This window comes from Gopherus flavomarginatus, chromosome 12, assembly GCF_025201925.1.
Source record: "Gopherus flavomarginatus isolate rGopFla2 chromosome 12, rGopFla2.mat.asm, whole genome shotgun sequence".
NCBI classification, from domain to species: Eukaryota; Metazoa; Chordata; order Testudines; family Testudinidae; genus Gopherus; species Gopherus flavomarginatus.
The window spans coordinates 34,490,702-34,510,904 of NC_066628.1; the positions used below are offsets into that span (position 1 = coordinate 34,490,702).

At 48.5% G+C, this 20,203-nt stretch overlaps 1 protein-coding gene across 6 annotated transcripts in view; it reads left to right on the plus strand.

Annotated features, from left to right (window-relative positions):
* Positions 1-20,203, plus strand: part of SEPTIN9 (septin 9) — a 271,829-nt gene that overhangs the window by 222,281 nt on the left and 29,345 nt on the right. For all 6 annotated transcript variants that reach the window (XM_050919338.1, XM_050919337.1, XM_050919340.1 and 3 more), the window contains one exon: positions 14,740-14,931. In XM_050919338.1, coding sequence (XP_050775295.1) covers positions 14,740-14,931 — 192 coding nt within the window. The remainder of the gene's footprint in view (positions 1-14,739; positions 14,932-20,203) is intronic.

The window sequence follows — 20,203 nt, forward strand, 5'->3', positions numbered from 1 at the left end:
CTATATTTTCCACGGCATGCATCCAATGAAATGGACTGTAGCCCATGAAAGCTTATGCTCAAATAAATTTGTTAGTCTCTAAGGTGCCATAAGTACTCCTGTACTTTCTGCTTTGTCTGTGCCTGTAGCAGCTCTTGCTCTGAAGGTAACAGTGCCTGAAGCTGGGCAAAGAGAGATGAGTCTCTTTCAATGCTGCTCATATTTAACAACCTGCTTACTCTTTTTTTCAGCTAATTTAACTAGGGTCTAGGCAATTACTTCACTTTTTAAAGGGGAAAATGGGACTAAAATTCTGCAGTTAAAGCCGTAACACAGGCCAGCACTGGTCTGTGTCTTTTCTCTGTCCCTCCTCTGCTGACCTCTGACTCCTGGAGGAGTATGTGCAGAGGGGCTCTTCTCCCTGGGGGAAGGGTGAAAAGCTTTGTGTCATTTATTTAAATGATCCTCTAATCACTCCACTCCTCTTTCTCAGTGGGGAGTAAAGTAGCTGGCAGTGCAGAGTGTGTTTCTGGATATAGGGTGTCTGGCAGAAATGGCTTTTTTCCTGTATCCTGTCCCTTGCGGGGAGTTCATTGATCTCACCAGAGAGGATTTTAGGGTATGACTATGCCGCATCCTAGCTGATGACCCTGAATGATGTTATACAAGTAGGACTTAACTGCACTTCTCAGCTGCACCTGGCTCCAGAACTCATGTTCAGTGTGCTGAAGGCTGGGCATTCTGGGAAATCAATCCAAGGATGTTCAGGAGAGCTAAGCCATGTGCCATAACTTAGTTTTTTCTCTTGGAAACACCTTTGTGAGCGGGAAAGGGGAATAGGCTAAATGACAACTCAGCTCATTGTTTGATGTTTCTAGAAACGTTGGCTTCCTGCACCTTTATCTGCCACTTAAGATGTACTCTCCTGTGGTTAGAGAAAACAGGACATGTGTGAGGACTGGTGTGTGGGTTAGAAAGATGTTGAGTCCAGCAGAGTGAGACTCAGTCTTAGTAGCTGATGCATAGCAGGAGGGTAGATAGGCAAGACTTAGGGCTTGTCTACATCACAAAGTTGCAGCGCTGGTGAGGGGGTTACAGCGCTGCAACTTAGGAGGTGTACACATCTGCAGGGCATCACCAGCGCTGCAACTCCCTGTTTGCAGCGCTGGCCGTACTCCCATTTTGTCTCGGGTGTAGAGGATCCAGCGCTGGTGATCCAGCGCTGGTAATCAAGTGTAGACACTTACCAGCGCTTTTCTTGACCTCCGTGGAATAAGCAGGTATCCCAGCATACCTGAGGAAGCCTCTCTGGTAATCAAGCAGGTTTCCTTCCCCGCGGTTTGCTCCGGTGTTCTCCGAATCCCCCCCCAAGCGGGTCTCCTTCCCCGCGGTTTGCAGGGGGGTTCGAGGAACGCGAGAGCAAACTGCGGGGAAGCAGGTCTCCTTCCCCGGTTTGCTCTCACGTTCCCCGAACCCCCGTGCAAGCAGGTCTCCTTCCCCGGTTTGCTCTCGCGTTCCCCGAACCCCCGTGCAAGCAGGTCTCCTTCCCCGGTTTGCTCTCGCGTTCCCCGAACCCCCGAGCAAGCAGGTCTCCTTCCCCGTGGTTTGCTCTCGCGTTCCCCGAACCCCCCTGCAAACCGCGGGGAAGGAGACCTGCTTGCTCGGGGGTTCGGGGAACACGGGAGCAAACCGGGGAAGGAGACCTGCTTGCTCAGGGGTTCGGGGAACGCGAGAGCAAACCGCGGGGAAGGAGACCTGCTTGCTCGGGGGTTCGGGGAACACGGGAGCAAACCGGGGAAGGAGACCTGCTTCCCCGCGGTTTGCTCTCGCGTTCCCCGAACTCCCCTTGAAGCCGCCCAACAGCGCTGCAGTGTGGCCACATCTAACACCACTTGCAGCGCTGGTTGCTGTAAGTGTGGCCACTCTGCAGCGCTGGCCCTATACAGCTGTACTAATACAGCTGTAACAACCAGCGCTGCAAAATTGTAGATGTAGACATACCCTTACATGTCCCGTTGGAAGGCTTCCTTCCTTCTCAAACAGCCTGAGATTACAGCATTTCCCAAAGTGCAGAATACAACCGACTGGCTGGAGACCGTCTTTCAATTGTTCTCCAGAATCTCAGTTCTAATTATTTTAAAACACCAGGTGGAGACTGTCAAGAAAACATTCAGCATGTGAAGCAAGTGTAACTGAGGCAGAGACCTCTTTCTGACTTTGCCGAGAGCCTGAAATAGTAGCTTTCCAGTGTGAAAGCACACACGGAAATGAATGGGGCCAAACTGAGACCCCAATGATGATACTGTGATTGCAAACAGAAATGGTACAGGAGCCCTAGGTGAGGTTCTCTAGCTTGTGTTAAGCAATAGGTCGGACTGTGGGATCAAAATGATGCCTTCTGGCCTTTAAAAGAGGAAATTATGAACTTTCTTAACTATTTCTTATCAAAGCATGGAAGAAAGGAGAGGAAGGATCATATTATGAACTACATCAGGGTTTCCCAAAGCATGGATAGTGAGAAGGGAGGGCATGTATAAAGTAAGATGTGTGGACCTTTAACACGTAGCAGGATTGCAAAGGACCTGCAAGTGGCTTTAGTTTCCTGGTGGGGGGGTGGGCTCACTTTCCAAAGCTTGGGTAATGCTGGGCTGCCAGAGTCCACAACACCGCTAGGCGTGGCATTTCTTGTAGGTGAGTTGAAGGGAATATATAGTAGTTCTGGTTGGATCACAGCTTCCTGTGGGGAACTAGTGGCTACTCCCATCCCTTGTGCTGCCACGGCAAAGTTACTTTCTTTCCTCACGTGTGTGTGTGTGTGTGTTTTGGTTTGTTTTTCAGTCTTTCCCTTCAGGTTCCCTGTTTTTCTGTATGTTTGTTTCCTGTTTTTTCTCCTATTTTGCTCAGTTTTTTAGGTCTGTCTCTTGTGCAAGTGCCAAGTTTCTCCTTGCCATATGCACTACTGGTAGATCTTGCTTTTTATCCCAGAAACAGGGAACAGCCATGCCTGAGTCAGAGAGGACTGAGCACAGGAGCCATGGGACACTGCAGAGCGGGGCTGGTGCCCGCAGTGGGGAGTTTCCTAGCTATAGAAGCCAGCTGGAAGGGTGAACAGCAGTTGTTGGATTAGTGTGAGTTCTTCTCCTGGGAAATGCCCCCATGGGATGGTGTAGCACTGAAAGGGTTAAACTCTTACTGTCACAGAGCCTCTCTCTGGGGAGAAGCAACAGGAGGAGAGTCGGAATTGTGAAGCAATGTGCAAAACTTCTGCTTCTCTTGAGTGAGAGATGAGCCTCAAAGGGCCACTTCTTGGTGAGTTAACAGGCAGTGTGGATCAGGAGGGTTGAGCCATTTAACCCAAGCTTCTCCCCAACTCAGTAACTGAATGTCTACACTGCAATTAAACACCCACGGCTGGCCCTGACTTTGGCTCAGGCAATGTGACTGCAAAATTGTGGTGTAAATGTTTGGGCTCGGGCTGGAGCCTGGGCTTTGGGACCTCCCTCCTCATGAGGTCCCAGGCCTTGGGCTCCAGCCTGAGCTTGAATGTCTACACCGCAAGCCCAAGTCAGCTGACCCCAGGCCAGCCATGAGTGGTTTAATTGCAGTGTAGACATATCCTAAAGCAGTGGCTCTCAGCCTTTTCAGATTACTGTACCCTTTTCAGGAGTCTGATTGCATACCCTCAAGTTTCACCTCACTTGCTTACAAAATCAGACATAAAAATACAAAAGTGTCACAGCTACACTAGTACTGACAAACAGCTTATTTTCTTATTTTTACCATATAATTATAAAATAAATCAATTGGAATGTAAGTATTATACTTACATTTCAGTGTATAGTATATAACTCAAATAAATAAGTTACTGTATGAAATTTTAGTTTGCACTGTCTTCGCTAATGCTTTTTATGAAGCGTGTTGTAAAACTAGGCAAATATCTAGATGAGTTGATGTACCCCCTGGAAGACTTCTGTGTACCCCTAGGGGTACGCTTACCCCTGGTTGAGAACCACTGTCTTAAAGGACCAAGGGCTCCCATTATGTCTTTAAGCAGGATGTTGTTTAGCTCGAGTTCAGTTCCTTTCTGTGCACTTTTGAAATGCCACATGCTGGATCGGCAGGTTGAACAACTCGCTACACAGCAGCATCTGCATCACCAATGTGCCTCCCCACCTGGGAATGAGAGAAGAGGCCTGTGTGCAGGTTCACTTTTGGCTTGGTTTCTCTGCAGAGGCTACCAACACAGGCACCTCTTTGGGATGGAAGTCCCCCCTCACTAGGATCTGGACAGGAACCATCACCTTGATCAATGTGTATATATGGCAGCTGTCTGGTCATCTCACCAATAGACCCAGGAGGTAGAGACAAGATCCTTCTCCTGTTTATGGCTTTTGTGGTGGGGATAAGAACCTCCAAAACTTGAAGCAAGGGTAACCGATGCTAGCAGATGCCCCTGCAGAGAGTCTGAAACAGTAGTTTTGAGGCATGAACTGCCCCGTTCACTCAGCTGCCCAGTCCTCTTCCACTTCTGCATCAGATGGTCTAAAACCAAAGCACTGAAGCATATTTCTTACTTACCTTTTGACTTCATTGTATTGCCTTTGGCTTCAGAGGTTCTACAGACAAGACTCAGAGTGCTCCTAATTCAGGAGCAGCCGTCTTCGCGGCCATCCCTCTTCGAGACTGTCCAATGAGATCATGCTTAGTGTCTCTCATGTGGCGTCCTTGCACCAGGAGCAGGCCCCTTGGCATTCATTTCTCGTGGGCTGTCTGTATTTTAGTGGGTGATTGTGGGGAGGAAGGGGAAGAAATGCTGTGATGGGGGAAAGGGCCATGAAATAATTGCCTCTTGGGGTTAAGTGCAGTCTGTGATGACCACAGAGTTCTCCTAATCCCCATACATTCACCCATAATATCTCTGGACATAAATTCTGGCTTGATTTTTCGAAGGAGCTTAAGAAAATGTGGGGCCCAAATCCCATGGAAAGTCAATGGGAGTTAAGAATCCTCCTTTGAGAACTCCTGGCCCCTCTGCTCAGGAAATGCCTGGGCTGCAACAGCAAGCTTGGCCTAGGATTGAGCTGCAGGATGAAGGTAGGGGACCCAGCCCCTGTGCGTACTGTGCTTGGTCCCTGCTGTTGAGTCTGCCTCTAATCAGCTGAGTGCTCTAAACGCACAGTTGGGTTCTAAAACACCTCCCCTTTGCACCCGCCAGCGATGGCGTCATGGGACTGTGGCACCCAGCGGTTCAGAGGTTAGTTGGCATTGGTCTATACTGCTCTCATAGCTGTTTGTGGATACCTGACTCTGAGAAGCTGTTGCTTTTCATCCCCTCAGCTGACTGATACTGTTGGTTCAACACTGTGCATCCCACATGGGTGATATGACGAGTCAGACCTGTGTGTTTCCCTGTCATACCCATGTTTGAAACGCCAAATACAGGGAAAGATACATTTTATAGCAACTCCCCCTTCCCCTTGTGGGGTCTGGAGCTTCTTTCCTTCACTCTGGTGCCCGCGGTTGAGAGAAATCACCAGGAAGTAATCAGGTGCTAAGTGCAAACTGAAGATTGAAGGCCAGAATAGAAGGAAACTGATGGGAGAGAAATGAACTTTGTGGAGGGGAAATCCTACCTGTGCAGATCTCCAAGAAGAAGAGGGGAGAATCAAGTTGTCTTTCTGTGGCAGCTTTATACCCTCTTCAAGGGGTACAAACCTCTGTGCTAATCCGAGTGAAGTGTGTGACCCAGTCTAGAGACCAGTGTACTAGGGGAAGGGAGTGATTAACTGGGCCACACAGATCCCACAGAACAAGGCTCAAGTCCCACAAATGTCCCAGTGGAAGCTGCTGTTGCTCCTTTAGAGGTGCATGATGGTGCTTCGGGCAGTTTAGCAGCAGTGATTCTCCTGGCTCCTTGAAAGGGAGAGTTTGTTATGGGCCTACTCTTCTGCCTTTAGCCCCAGTAACCTTGGCAGTGGGGGCATTTTGTAGCCAGAGACGTGCGTAGCATATGAAGGGTTAAACCATGGCAATACACAGGGATAATGCTGAATGATGTTGCATGGTTGGATGCTGCACTCTGACATAGCTGTTGTATAGGACTTGAAACCAGTTTCTCTGGTAGGGCTTTAAGCAACATCCCTCCGCTTGGCTTCAGTCTTTAAAGGTATGTCTACACTGCAATTAGACACCCACTGCTGGCCCATGCCAGCTGACTCTGGATTGTGGGGCTCGGGTTAAGGGGCTGTTTCATTGCAGTGTAGATGTTCAGGCTTGGGCTGGAGCCCAGGCTTCTAGGACCCTGTGAGGTGAGAGGGTCCCAGGGCTCAGGCATCTACACTGCAATTAAACAGCCCCTTAGCCTGATCCCAGGTCAGAGGGCACAGGCCAGCTGTGGGTTTTTAATTGCAATGTGGACATACCCTAACTCTGCCATTCCTGCTGAACACTTTCCTTGCATGGAGTGCCTCTCAGACTTGTCATAAATAGAGGCAGCATGATCTAGAGGGTGGAGCAGGGAGTTTCTAGTTTAAAGCCATTTAGCCTCTATGCTTCCATTTTCCTGTCTTCAAACTGGGGATAATTGTGTTTATCCCCCTTTGTAAGGCTCTGAAGAAAGTCACCTGCAAAGTGGCGGGAAGCCTGCAGATCATCAGTGGGGCCACTGTACTATTAAGACACCAAAGGAGCCCTCAAGGAAAACAAGGCTGTTACAGAGAAGCTCAGTTAATTCTTTGCATAGGCCTTCACTGCAGAGGATGTGAGGGAGAGTCCCATACCCGAGCCATTGTTTTCAGGTGACAAATCTGAGGAACTGTCCCAGACTGAGGTGTCAGTAGAGGAGGTTTTGGAACAAATGGATAAATTAACCAGTACCAGGACCAGATGGTTTTCACCCAAGAGTTCTGAAGAAACACCAGTATGAAACTTCTGAACTACTAACTGTGGTATGTGAACTATCACTGAAATAAACCTCTGTACCAGAGGACTGGAGGGTAGCTAATGTAATGCCAATTTAAAAAAGGATTCCAGAGGCGATTACAGGGCTGTGTCTAACTTCAGTACCAGGCAAATTGGTGAAAACTCTAGTAAAGAACAGAATTATCAGACACATAGATGAACACAGTATGTTGGAGAAGAGTCAGCACTGCTTTTGTAAAGGGAAACCACTCCACACCAATCTATTAGAAGTCTTTTTTGGTGGGCGGGGGGGGGGGGGGAGTCAACAAGCAACCAGGCAAGGGTTATCTAGTCAATATAGTGAACTTGGACTTTCAGAAAGCCTTTGACAGGGTCCCACACCAAAGGCTCTTAAGTAAAATAAGCAGTCATGGGGTAAGAGGAAAGGTCCTCTCATGTATCAGTACCGTCTTAAAAGATAGGAATAAAGTATTAGTTTTCATAATGGAAAATGGTAAATAAATGGGTCCCCTGAGAATCTGGTCTGGAATTTATACTGTTCAACATATTTATAAAAGATCAGGGAAAAAGAGGTGAACGGTGAAGTGACGAAGTTTGCAGATGATACAAAACTGCTCAAGATAGTTGAGTCCAAAGCTGACTGGGAAGAGTTACAAAGGAATCTCGCAAAATTGGGAAGTGGGCAAGAAAATGGCAGATGAAATTCAGTGTTGATAAATGCAGAGTAATGCACATTGGCAAACATAATCCCAAATATACATGCAAAACGATGGGGTCTAAATTAGATGTTGCCACTCAAGAAAGATCTTGAAAATATCTGCTCAGTGTGCAGCTGCAGTCAAAAAAAGCTATCAGAATATTGGAAATCACTAGGATAGGGATAGATAAGACAGGAAATATCAATGCCACTATATAAGTCCATTGTACGATCATATTGTGAATAGTGCATGCAGTTCTGGTCACCCCATCTCCAAAAAGATATATTGGAATTGGAAAAAATACAGAAAAGGGCAACAAAATGATGAGGGGTAGGGAACAGCTACCATCTGAGAAGAGATTAAAAAGACCAGGACTGTTTATCTTAGAAAAGAGAAGACTAAGCAGCAATATGATGGAGGGCTATAAAATCATGAATGGTACAGGGAAAGTAAGGAAGTGTTGTTTACTCCTTCATATAACACAGGAACCAGGAGTCACTCAATGAAATTAATAGGCAGCAGGTTTAAAACAAACAAAAGGAAGTACTTCTTCACCCAGTTCAACCTGAATAACTCATTGCCAGGAGATGTTGTGAAGGCCAAAAGCATAAGTGGGTTAAAAAAAGAATTACCTAAGTTTATGAAGGATAGGTCCATCAATAGCTAGTAGCTAAGAGGGTCGGGGCTGCAACCCCATGCTCTGGGTGTCCCTAAACCTCAGACTGCCAGAAGCTGGGAATGGACAACAGGGACTGATCACTCGATAATTGCCCTGTTGTGTTCATTTCCTTTGAATCATCCGGCATCAGCCACTGTTGGAAGATGAGATGCTGGGCTAGAGGGATCATTGGTCTGACCCAGTGTGGCTGTTCTTACATTCTTATGATTGCTCTAAAACCTAGGGTACTAGAAGCACTCTGACTCTAATGGGAATCCAGTCAATGCGCACAGTCTACAGTTGCTCTCTTCCAGGCCTCCTAAACACTCTAGGTTCTCTCTTGAGCTGTGAATGGGGCCTTGCCTGTCCATTTTTTCTAGCCCTCATTTCTCCTCAACTACTTGCTGGCTCCCAGGGGTTCCTATGTCTTTGAATGAATGCACTCTGCTAACTAACTGCAGCCGCCTGTGCATGGACCTGCTCTTAGCATCCAGCTCAGCCCAGCCTGCATGGGTAGCAGGTGGGGTGTGTGTGTGTGTGTGTGTGTGTGAACTGCTATCAACCATGCCAGGGTCTCTGGCAAACTGAACTCCTGCACAGATGTACTGGATCTTGTTGCTGCCTGTAGCATAGCACTTGGTTTGTTTTTTCTTGCTAGTGCAGTGACATTCTGATAATCCCCTAGCCATGTATCTCTGGAGAGCGCAGACAGCGTGCAAAGTAACATGCTATTTTGTCAGATAGGTGTCACCACAAAACTCATGGGAGGGTTGCACCTGGATAGCCTCAACTAGAGGAAACAAAGCATCTGTAATGAGCTGGATACTGTGTATCACTATCCTTTCCAGAATGCAGTTGGAACTGCTCAGCTATGTGTCAAAGGCCCTAGACTGAGATTTTCCTTTAGTGCAAAGGGGGAGGGGCTTTTGGGGTGCAGAGGCATCTGAGATCTGTCTTAGCTGTTGCTATGAGTTCTCCAGGTGGGCAGCATAGTGACGAGCATGAATTTCTTAGGCAACCACAGATTTGCATCGGTATTGTGCAGCTTAGTACATGCCCGCTTCTAGCACTCGGAGCTTCTGGTGAGTGATGTTGATATGAGTATCATGGAAAGTTCTGCAGCTCTGGCACTGTTACCATGATCAAGAACATACGTTTTAAATACAAACAGGAAATCCTGGCAGCATGTATTTACAGCCAACTACTGCATCTGTTCAGATTTAGTTCTGAAACTGTTTTATACATGTTTGGCGAGAACACTCCCCCAGCCATAATGGAAAGATCTGCCTGGAGAAAAGCAGGAGAGCCTATTGTTCCAAGAGTTGCTGCAGGCAAATTACTCATGCTTCAGGATGTCAGAGGAATCCTGGATACAGATTGGCTGGTGAGAATAATGCCAGGACACAACCAACCATGCCAAAGTGGGACGCTTGAGTGCACCTATTGATGATGACTTTATTTGTTAATTGCTGGTTATTAAAGGAACACTGTCAATTTAGAGTCACACATCTTAAAAATTGTTCACCTACGTTTGCTACAAATAACATCTATGGCTACTTGCAGCACTGGGAAGTCAAATGAAAAACATTCTCAATTTCTTTGTTACAAAATCTCTCCTGTGTATTTGAGAGCACTGCATACAGAGTTGATGACACTGCTTTGCCTTGTAGGATCAGTAACCTTCCCCTTGTCAGGTTGAGCTTTCAGACCACAGCAGGAGGAGAGAGAAACATTTAAAAGAAATTCTTTCTGATCACATTTTCTTATAGCCTGGACCAAACAGTTGTGGAATGAGCTGCTACCTAATTGCATTGCCATACACTAGCTGGCAGCAAGTCATTAAGATTTGCACCAACAGGATGTTGTCTGTTTCCTCTGATATCGTAGGGCTTTTATCTGGTCTGTTGAGGCTGCTGAAACATGACTATCTCAGGGCTTGGCTACACTCACACTTTACAGCGCTGCAACTGGGGTGTGAAAATACACCCCCCTGAGCGCTGCAAGATACAGCGCTGTAAAGCGTCAGTGTAATCAGGGCAGCAGCGCTGGGAGTGCGGCTCCCAGCGCTACACCCGTAAGGGATGTGGTTTACATGCAGCGCTGGGAGAGCTCTCTTCCAGCGCTGCCGCTCTGACTACACTCATACTTCAAAGCGCTGCCGCGGCAGCGCTCCCGCAGCGCTGCCGTGGCAGCGCTGCCGTGGCAGCGCTTTGAAATTCCAAATGTAGCCATACCCTCAGCGTAGTCAAGTGTGGACTTGTGTGAGCTGGGTTGGAACATCCCAGCTCGGTGTCTCTAGTCCATTCCCTTGCAACATATGGGGGTTTGCCTTTCTGTTTGCCAAGCACAGACCTATGTAGCAATGAATGTTGCATTCTCTCAGAGCACTGCGAGCATTGTTTGAAGCTGAGTGGGTTGGAGAACGTGGGGGCAGATACTGTAGGTGCATTTCCTTTGGTGCAAATGGAGAATAAATCTTCTCCAGATATTTTATTTCCCGGTTCTGACTCTTAGCGTACAAACAATGCGACAGCTTTTGCTGAGCACAGAGAGTAAACGCCAATGTCTTTGCTATCAGTTTTCTGCTCCAGGGCTGCCCGTTGCTCCCCAATCCTATATGCTTCCGTATGTAGATGAGCAATCCCCACAAACCGCCCCGGAATCATACAGGTTTAGGGTTCAGTCCTACTGATCTCTTTTCCCTAAGCTATGCCTAGAAGGGTGCTTTGTGTTACTGTTTCTGTGACTGCAACAGTTAAACCCTTACATAACCCAGTATTTCTCCTAGCGGGCACATTTTTTCCAAGTGGATTTGTTTTTTCAAGTGGTATGTAGGATTTTTTTTCCCACTCTTGGCTGTGCCATTTTGAAAATGGCACTAATTCAGGATCCATGGAAAGATCTCTGGCTTGCTGGGTCTATAATTTTGCAAGGAGCAGTGTTAGGGCCAGGAGCCCATTATCAACATGGCTTTTTGTGGCTTTGGTACAAAGCTATGCTTTGAAGGAATGTGCCGCTACTGTGCATATAAAAATTGGTGTGTGTTCTCTGCTGGATCCATGTGTAACTCTCTGTTCTCGAGAGCCTGGTATTGTGTGGGTTCAGAGTAGCAGCTGTGATAGTCTGTTGCCGCAAAAAGAACGGGAGTACTTGTGGCACGTTAGAGACTAACAAATTTATTTGAGCATAAGCTTTCATGGGCTACAGCCCACTTCATCGGATGCATGTAGTGGAAAATACAGCTGGAAGATTATATATATATATATATATATAATATACACAGAGAACATGAAACAAAGGGTGTTACCATACATGCTGTAAAGAGAGTGATCAGTTAAGGTGAGTTATCATCATCATCAGGAGAGAAAAAGAACTGTTTGTAGTGGTAATGAAAATGGTCCATTTCCAGCAATTGACAAGGAGATGTAAGGAACTGTGGGGCGGGGGCAGGGAAATACACATGGGGAAATAGTTTTACTTTGTGTAATGGCCCATCCGTTTTTTTAAGCTCTAAGTCTAAATGCATTTGTGCTGTCAGTCTGTATTCTGCAATGTAGAATTGAGTATGTGAAATGTGTGCTACTTGGGAGAAGTGAATGCTTCCTAGGGCCAGATCCATGTGAATCCTGACTGGCTTACAAGAGGTTACATGCTTTTGTGGGTCACTGGCAGAGAGGGGATGGTGGCTGCGTTTGGATGTAGGCTTCTTTAGTTCAGCTAAACTTACACACACACTCTGTCACACACACACGTTTTTGGACTTAAGGGGGAAAAAGCACCTAGCACATCATAAAAGGCCAAAAATAACAGCAGAGTGAAGAAAACAAGCCAGGAGTGGGTCTGATGTCATCCTCACTAGGCCTAGCAGCAGTGAGGTAGGAATCTGTCCAGAGCCTGTGAGACTTCCCAAAAGGCATTGATTACCCTAGAACAGAGAACAAGGCACTGGTCCTAGGCTAGGGGTTCTCACAAAAAAATTTTTGGTGGCCTCAGAGCGCAGCCACCAAATCTCGCTGGTGGCTGCTCTGACCATTTCTCCTACAATACTTCAGGAAGAACAAATAAATATGCACATACATATGTCCAACTCATTGCCATTTATCTAGGTAGGGTTTGGTTTTTTTGCAGACTCAGTAATAAAAATAATGTACAGCTGTCTCTATTCTTTACTGGACCTAAACAGTAGAAACACAAATAAAGTGCGTTGAGCATTCCTGTCTTTTTTTCTTGGTGTTTCTTTTGCTTTACTTGGTTGCTGTTTCGTTTTTTTGTTTTTGTTTTTAAGGCTACTAAGTGTGCTGTGAAAAGTGATATTAACAAACATACAAATTTCATTTTCACAGCACACTTACTCAGCCTTGACAAGCCTGGGTACAGAGGCAATGGGGGCCAGAGGCGATTGGGCACTGGGAGAGGTGGGGGGTGGTGAGCTCGGGACCAGAGCATGCCACCACATAGCCAGGGGACAGGGCCTGGGGGGTGGAGCCCGAACCCCCTTGGCTGGAGTCTTCCACCACCACCACTACAGGGCTGAAGCACAACCCCCACCCCAGGAAGGAGGGGAACTCACTGGCTGCCTGTTCCTCCAGCTTCTGTCTCCTCACACCTTCGTGTCAGCTGTCCAAAATGGGCCATCTTGATTATCACTTCAAAAGTTTTTCTCCCTTGCTGATAATAGCTTTTCTTAATTAATTAGGCTCTTACAGTTGGTATGAGTACTTCCACCTTTTCATGTTCTCTGTATGTATAAATTTCTTCTTACTGTATTTTCCATTCTATGCATCCGATGAAGTGGGCTGTAGCCTACGAAAGCTTATGCTCAGATAAATTTGTTAATCTCTAAGGTGCTACAAGTACTCTTGTTCTTTTTGCTCCAGAGGAGGGCAGGGTCCAACCACTGCTGGTGGCCCCTGGGGAGAGGCTGCTGCTTTGCTCCCCCCCTCCCCCATCCAATCACTGCTCAGGAGACTGTGGCCTCAAGATAAGCCCCTGATGGCTGCATGTGAGAAATGCTGCCCTAGGCTGCAACTTCCACGACCCAGGCTGGTGTGTGTGAGGGCGCGGGGGTGAGGGTGGGGGTTTGAACATCATATAGGGTGGCAACTTTTTGGCTTCTACTGAAGTTTTTCTCTAAAAACTGAACAACTTTGGCTCTCATTGCAGGCTCTGGTTCCTTCTGGGAAGGGAGAATTCATGAGCTACTTTAGTTTGGGGGCCCTAGAAATAACACACTGGCCCATGGAGCAGAAATATCACATGTGGATTTGAGATGCAGTTTAGCTATTCCCCCTTTTAATTTACAGGGTTTCCCTGATCAAGCCGCTTCCAAACGGAGTGGGGGCACACTTGTGCATTTTGTAATTGTCCTTTAGCAGCTTAAAGTTGCAGCGTTTCATTACAGGTAGCACGAACCTGCAGCTCTGTTAACACGTTGGTGTGGGAGTTATTCGCCACTTACTTTTTCTTTATTAATAGAGTAATTGAAGCTCTTAATACCCACACACTACTGCCTCCCCCTGCCTCCACATACACTCTTAATAGTGACAATACAGTGGAACTTTACTAATTCTCCCTCTGCTAATCCACAAACCCAACAATGGTCTCTCAAACCAGGCAGTCCTGTCCTGTTTATGAACAACAAGTAGTGGGTTATCTACACAGGGAAATTTACCAGCAGAACTACACCAGTATAATTATCTCTGCAACTATATGCAGTGTAAACCAACACCTCCACCCCACCTTGTGTGGACGCTCTTTCAGGATTTAGAGTGGCCTCTTTTCAGCCTAGCTTTTGTCTCTTTGGAAGCAGTTGAAGCAAAACTAAGCGCGGTGTAATACTACCACTAGGGCTGAGTCGGTAAATTTCCCTGTGTAGACAAGCCCTTAGTAGCAGGGTCTGTGCTGAGATCTCATCTCACTAAGACTTCATCAGTCTTACTAAATATTCTGACTAGGACACTTACAGGAAGGTTTCTTGGCTCTGGAATTTGCCTCCCTCCTTGCTGTGATTGATTTGCATAATCAGATTTCTGATGATCTCTGGGATGACACAAGAGCAGCCTGTTCTACTAGGCAGGTCTTGTGAATGGGGAGTGTGTTGGTGGGAAAATGATGGGGGTTGGGAAGATATTTCAGCAAGAGGGGTCTCTGGTATGGGCCTGGTTGGACAACCTATTATTCCATTTTAAATTGCTTTAAATAAGCTTGGAAATGTGCCTAGACCCAGAGTTGGGTGCAGTGAATGGTAAACCAAGCTTACTGCACTCCAAGGAAGCAGGGTCTGTGATGCATGATCCATTTTAACCCGTCTTTCCCCCCTTCACTTGCAGTGATTGTCTAGGTTAGTCATTGCCACTCATGCTCGGGGCATCTCTTAACTTCCAAGCTAAAGGGAAAGAGGGTGTTTGTTGCCGTCCCCGCCCATTGCTCTGCACTCAGCGTTTACTTCCAGAGTTCCTCACTGCTCTTCCTTCACTTCCACAGGTCCAGAGGCAGTTCCCAGTTACACGCCCAGCATGACGGACGCCGCCAGAGACCCCGGCCTCAAGCAGGCGGCACCACCACGGCCCGAAAAGCCGGCCCCCGACTTCAGCTACGTCGGGATCGACGCCATCCTCGAGCAGATGAGAAGAAAAGCCATGAAGCAGGGATTTGAGTTCAACATCATGGTAGTTGGTGAGTTCCCATCAGATGCTGCTCTCCCAGGAGATGCCGGTGCGCTGTGCTTGGTGGAGGACAAGGTGTTTATTTTATAGCTCCTTGGCAGGATTATTCTCCCTGTAGCTTCTACAGGAGCAGCTTCTAACATTTAATGATGGAATTCCTGCATTAGGAGTCAGCAAACTCCCTTCCACTTTAAGGGAGCTGTCTTGCTGTCAGTTGTTAAAGTGCAGAGTGGGATGGGATCAGTGTTGCCAGGCATCACGTAGCATTTAAGAGTTTATGTGCCCTTAAATCTAGTGGGGGCTTCCACGACCAGACCTCATTGCTACCACATAGAGTGCCCCCATTGTGCTGTGGACCATGGAGTCTTTCCTCTCTCTGTTCCTGTTTTGTCCCCAGTGCAGTGGTTTGATGGTATAAGTGGGAGGCCAGGAGTAACTGCATGATTTCAACCTCTTCCTGTGAGTATGTACAGCTCCTAGCACAACGGGGCCTGGTTTTCGATTGGGACTTCTAGGTTTTACTGTATTACAGACAAACAAGTAGTAAGCAGTGATTCTGCTTGTAACGGTGCGGGACTCACCCCTGCAGTGCCTCCTGCTGGTCATCTTGGGAATTTGCTTTCCAGCCTCCGTAGCGCCCTCTGCAGGCCAGTGTCCCACTGCCGCTTGGCCTCTGTTGCCCTCTCAGACCTCAGATGACCCTTTCTCTGGATGCTGCCCCCAGGCAGTACCCCCACGGTTTCTGTGGGTCTCCTCACTCAGGGGAACCCCCACCCACTATCCTCACCTCGCCTCAGTATTTGGCTACTGCCAGTCACCATCTATCCCCCACTCATTGGGGCAAACTGCAGTGTCTCAGCCATTCATCGTAGGCAAGGGAGGTATGGACCTGCTGCCTCAGCCTACCCGTGGGCTGCCCTCTGCAACCCCAGTACCCAATTGGCCTTAGACTAGGCTGCAGCCTGGGATTTTCCAGGCCGGAGCGCCCCAGTTCCCTTGGCCTTCCCCCAGCCCTGCTCTCCCCAGGTATCTTCTCAACTCCCTAGCAACCAGGCCCTTCTCCCTCTACAAACAGAAAGAGTGTGTCTATGCACCTGGCTCAAAGCCTTTTTATAGGGGCCCTCTGTGGTCTGTTTAGGGTGTGGCTCCCAGCTGTGCCAACTTCCCCAATCAGTCTGGGAGCTGCCTGCCCCAGCCACAGCCCTCTGCTGGGCTGTTCTAAGCCCCTCAGGGCAGGAGCGGGTGACCATCCCGCTACGCTGCCCAAGTTGTACGGTGAATTTCCCCAGATCTGCTGCATTTACCAGGGGATGCCAGGTGCTGTGTGAGATGGTGCTGCTTGTGAAACAAGACCTCAGAGCAAAATTCTTTCCCTGAAAGGCCTGGGGGCGGAGGAGGAGTGCATATTACAGGTGGGGTGTATGAGGCTGGAGATGAAGAGGGGTGTGCAGGAAGAGGGATGGAAACTGACACCATTATCAGGGTAGTTGCTGTAGTGTAAGCAGGGCCTGTGTGGCATGGCACAGTGTGGCCTCGGGTCTCTACTCCCCTGCAGCTGAATTCTTGATGTGTTATGATGAAGAGGAGGGGCTGTCGCTTTGCGTCCCAGTTGCTTCCCTTTTCCATTGCTGTGTGGGTGAGGAACAAACCACTCGGCTCTCAGAGCTGGACTAGGGGTGCAGCAGCTTTATAAGCAGGGAAGAAAATAACACTGAAGAGTCGCTGATGTAATTAAAGGACCCCAACGGGGCTGGCCCCATTTTGAGGCTCCTCTGGCTGGACCATTTGCAAGCCTGAGTGGCCTGCAGCATATAAAAGCTTCCCCTGGGATCCCAATATGCAGTGTATGCTGGGATTATAGCATCCCTGGTGCTTGTGGTATGTGGGCAAGGGGGAGGAGCTTTGCATTTCCCTCTGGCCTTGTGAATGGGGAGCTTGGTGCAAAAACCCGATAAGCCGACAGACGTTCTTGAGCTCTTGTTATCCCTTTGAGGCTGCAGTGGAGAAAGGACAAGGAACCTGGAGTCTTTCTTCGGTCCCCCGCCATCCCCACCACCGCAGCCCACCTGCCCTCAATTGGGGGTCACCGGTTTCCTTACTGCTGCTCTAGTTTCAGTTTTCCTTCTGTGGTTATCAAAGGTTCCGTTTTATGAGCCTCTACTTTTAAGAGGTTTGCAGCTTGGCTCTGCCGAAACTTGCCTCAGGTTAAAGCTGCCTGCCTTAGTAGATGGCAATTGAAATCCGAGCACGTGGACTCCATAGGTTTGGTTAGTAAGGGGGAGGCTTTACAGAAGAACAAACTTTGAAGCAGCATCTGTCTATAAAAGAAATGAGCACAGCCAGTGCGATTTGTGCTCCCTGCGCTATCCAAGTGTCTCTGTAGAACTGTCGTCAATGCTCTGTGCTTTGCAGAAGTACCCAGATCTAAGCAGCTCATCTTCCAAAGTTCAAGGTTTGCCTGGTCCCATGAAACTCAGCCTGGGATCTGGAAGTCAGAACCCATTTCACTAGGGTGAGCATATGTCCCGTTTTGGCCAGGACAAACCCCCTTTTGAAACCCTGTCCTGGATGTCACGACTCTGGGCATTTTTCCCATTTGCTCTTGCCCTAGGCAAGTTGCAAAGGAATGTTCAGGTAAGAGCAACAGGGAGAAATGCCCGGTTTTGCCAAAAAAGTCATGATGCCTGTGATGGCGGCTTGGGCCAGGTTCTGGCCAGCCTCCCACAGCTACACCCAATGTCCCGTTTTCAGTTAGGGAAATATGATCACCCTACACTTGACTCCTGCGTAATCCCCAGGAATAAGGGATTGCAAAGCAGCTTGTCCCCTCCTCAGTTCCTCTTGAGCAAGTGTAAGCAGGACTTGGCCAGGGTGACCGACTCATGTCGGTGCAAGAGGAAGAGAACGCAACACCGAGTCTGCGTGGAGCACAAGGCCTCTGGCATGTGTGTTTTTTTTGTTTTGTTCTCTCCCTCAGTGTCTCCTGCTGGTGGGGATGGAGCGGGACAGTGTCTGCTCACCCCTCATGGTGGAGGGTACAAAGCACTGTTTACCTGGGCTGGGCAAAGCACAGAAGGAAAATCTGGGGTTCGAAGACTACTGGAGTGGCTTGGCCTAACCTGCAGTGTGTGCTGGCACTGTCACTTTCCTCTGACGTCTGCTCCCCTGGGAGCCTGATTCTGCACCTGGCTTCCCACCCCCCAACATGCAGCTCTCTTGCTCTCTCTACCCTCGTCCCTTTCCCACATGCTCCTGGCCAGCCGGTGCCTCCTTGCCGGTTACCATGGTTAGCCCCAAAGAGCTGTGCCGCGAACCCAGAACCAGGCCTGGCTCACAACAAACCTGGAACTTGGGTCAGAGTCACTGAGGCTGATGAGCCTGAGACAGTTTTGGGGGGTTACAGTAGCTTCTCTCTAAATCAGCTGCAATTTCAGCTTAGTTTCTGACCCCCAAAGATCAAGATCCTTCATAAGATCCGAAGTTGCATGAACTGAGACCCATGGCCCCTGCCAGGGCTGGACTTGCTTCTGCCCTGTCCTGGGATACCCTGAGTTCACAGCTTGGAGGTGGTGCCCAGGAGCCACAGCTCTCCTCTTGCCATCCCAGGGCAGGCTGCAGTGGGAAGGCACCTCTTCTTTCTGCAGTTCTGGTGGTGATGGGAGACTTTGAAGAGGGGCCCGGACTTGCCTAGGCAGAATGCCATGTATGGTACTGAAGCCCATGCCTCACAGTGGCTGGAAAACTGTTCTTTCCTTGGCAAGCTCCCGGCTGAGTGTTCACAGGCCAGGGAATTCGTGGCAGCCTAAACAAGTGCTGAAACTCTCTGCCTATCACAGGAAAACACAGGGTATGCAACAGAGGGGGCGGGAGGTGCTCAGTGCGTGTGAATGGGAGGGTGACCCTTGAGATGGATCACTGAGCTTTATAAAGACAGGTTGGACAACCATCTCTTGGAGATGGTCTAGGGTTAGCTGGTCCTGCCTCAGGATAGGGGGCTGGACTAGATGGCTTCTCAAGGTCCCTTCTAGCCCTACAGGTCTGAGTCTGAAGCCCCAGGATGGGATCTCCCATCATCCCCTCACTGTCTCCTGCCTGATTAAATACCATGGGAAGTTTGGGAGAAAACAGGCTTCCTGAATCTGTACAGATAAGGGCAAGGGGATGAGGCAACTGCTTGTTTCAGGGCTCTCACAGAACTGAGGTATTACTTTGGGGTAGTCTGTGTGTCTGTCTGTCTCTGTCTCTCTCTGAATCTGGGAGTCTTGCCATGTTCCTGAAACTGTCTGGAAGCCACCCACATGTCTCTGGTTCAGACAGACAGAAGGGAGAAATGAGGAGTAGCCGAGCAGTTTCAGTCCTTCTTCCTGATGGGCTTAATCTGAAGCATGTGCTCTGTGGAGTCCATTTGAATGCAGCTGAGTGGGTTTCTCAGGGTTAGCCTAGTCTTGTGGCAGTGCAGAGCACCCAAAGAACCTGTATTGGAGAGAAACTTCCCAGGCAACATACTTACAGGAGCTGTAGAGAAGCACTCCTTCCCTGGACACGTTCTTTCCAGTCAGCTCTTCCTTGGTCTGTCCTCTGCCTTTCTTCATTAGTGCGCAGCTGGGCAGCCCCACAAAGAGCCAGACAACACCCCACTGTATTGCCCAGACCCTTATCTAGGTATAATATGGCCCCTGCTCTGGCACTTGAGCGCTTGCAAAGACCAGAGCTGTTATCCTCGTTTTACAGCTGGGGAAGCGAGGGGCAGTGAAGTTAAGTGACTTGCCCAGAATTACCCGGGAAGCCTGTGGCAGAGCTGGCAATTGAAACCAGGTGTCCTGTGACCCAGTCTGGTGCCTTCAACACAGGACCATCTTTTCTGTAGAGCAAACCTCTCTGGGGACCTTTGCCACCATGGGCATTACTAATGTCCTCTACAATACTGTTGAGAGCTTCGAACAGATTCCTGGAAGTGTTTAACTCGTGGGTCAGTCTGGATTTACCAGAACTACTTTAGTCCCCTAATCCCTGTCACTAAGGTGTGGTTACCGCCAGGAAAAGGACTATGCAAAAAATGGCTCCTTTCTCTGGGGTATCGAGAAGCTGCAAAGTAACTGCTTTCCTGAACAAAATCAGCATTGTATGTACTGACCAGAGATGGCCAAAAAACTTTGCATTCCAACCTCTGTCTCTGCTACCAGCTCCCAGGAGCTGCTCTTCTCTAGTGTTTTTCACTCCAGCTAATTAAACAGTGTCAGATGCAGGAACAGACTAGCATAGGTTGCAACAATGTATCGCAT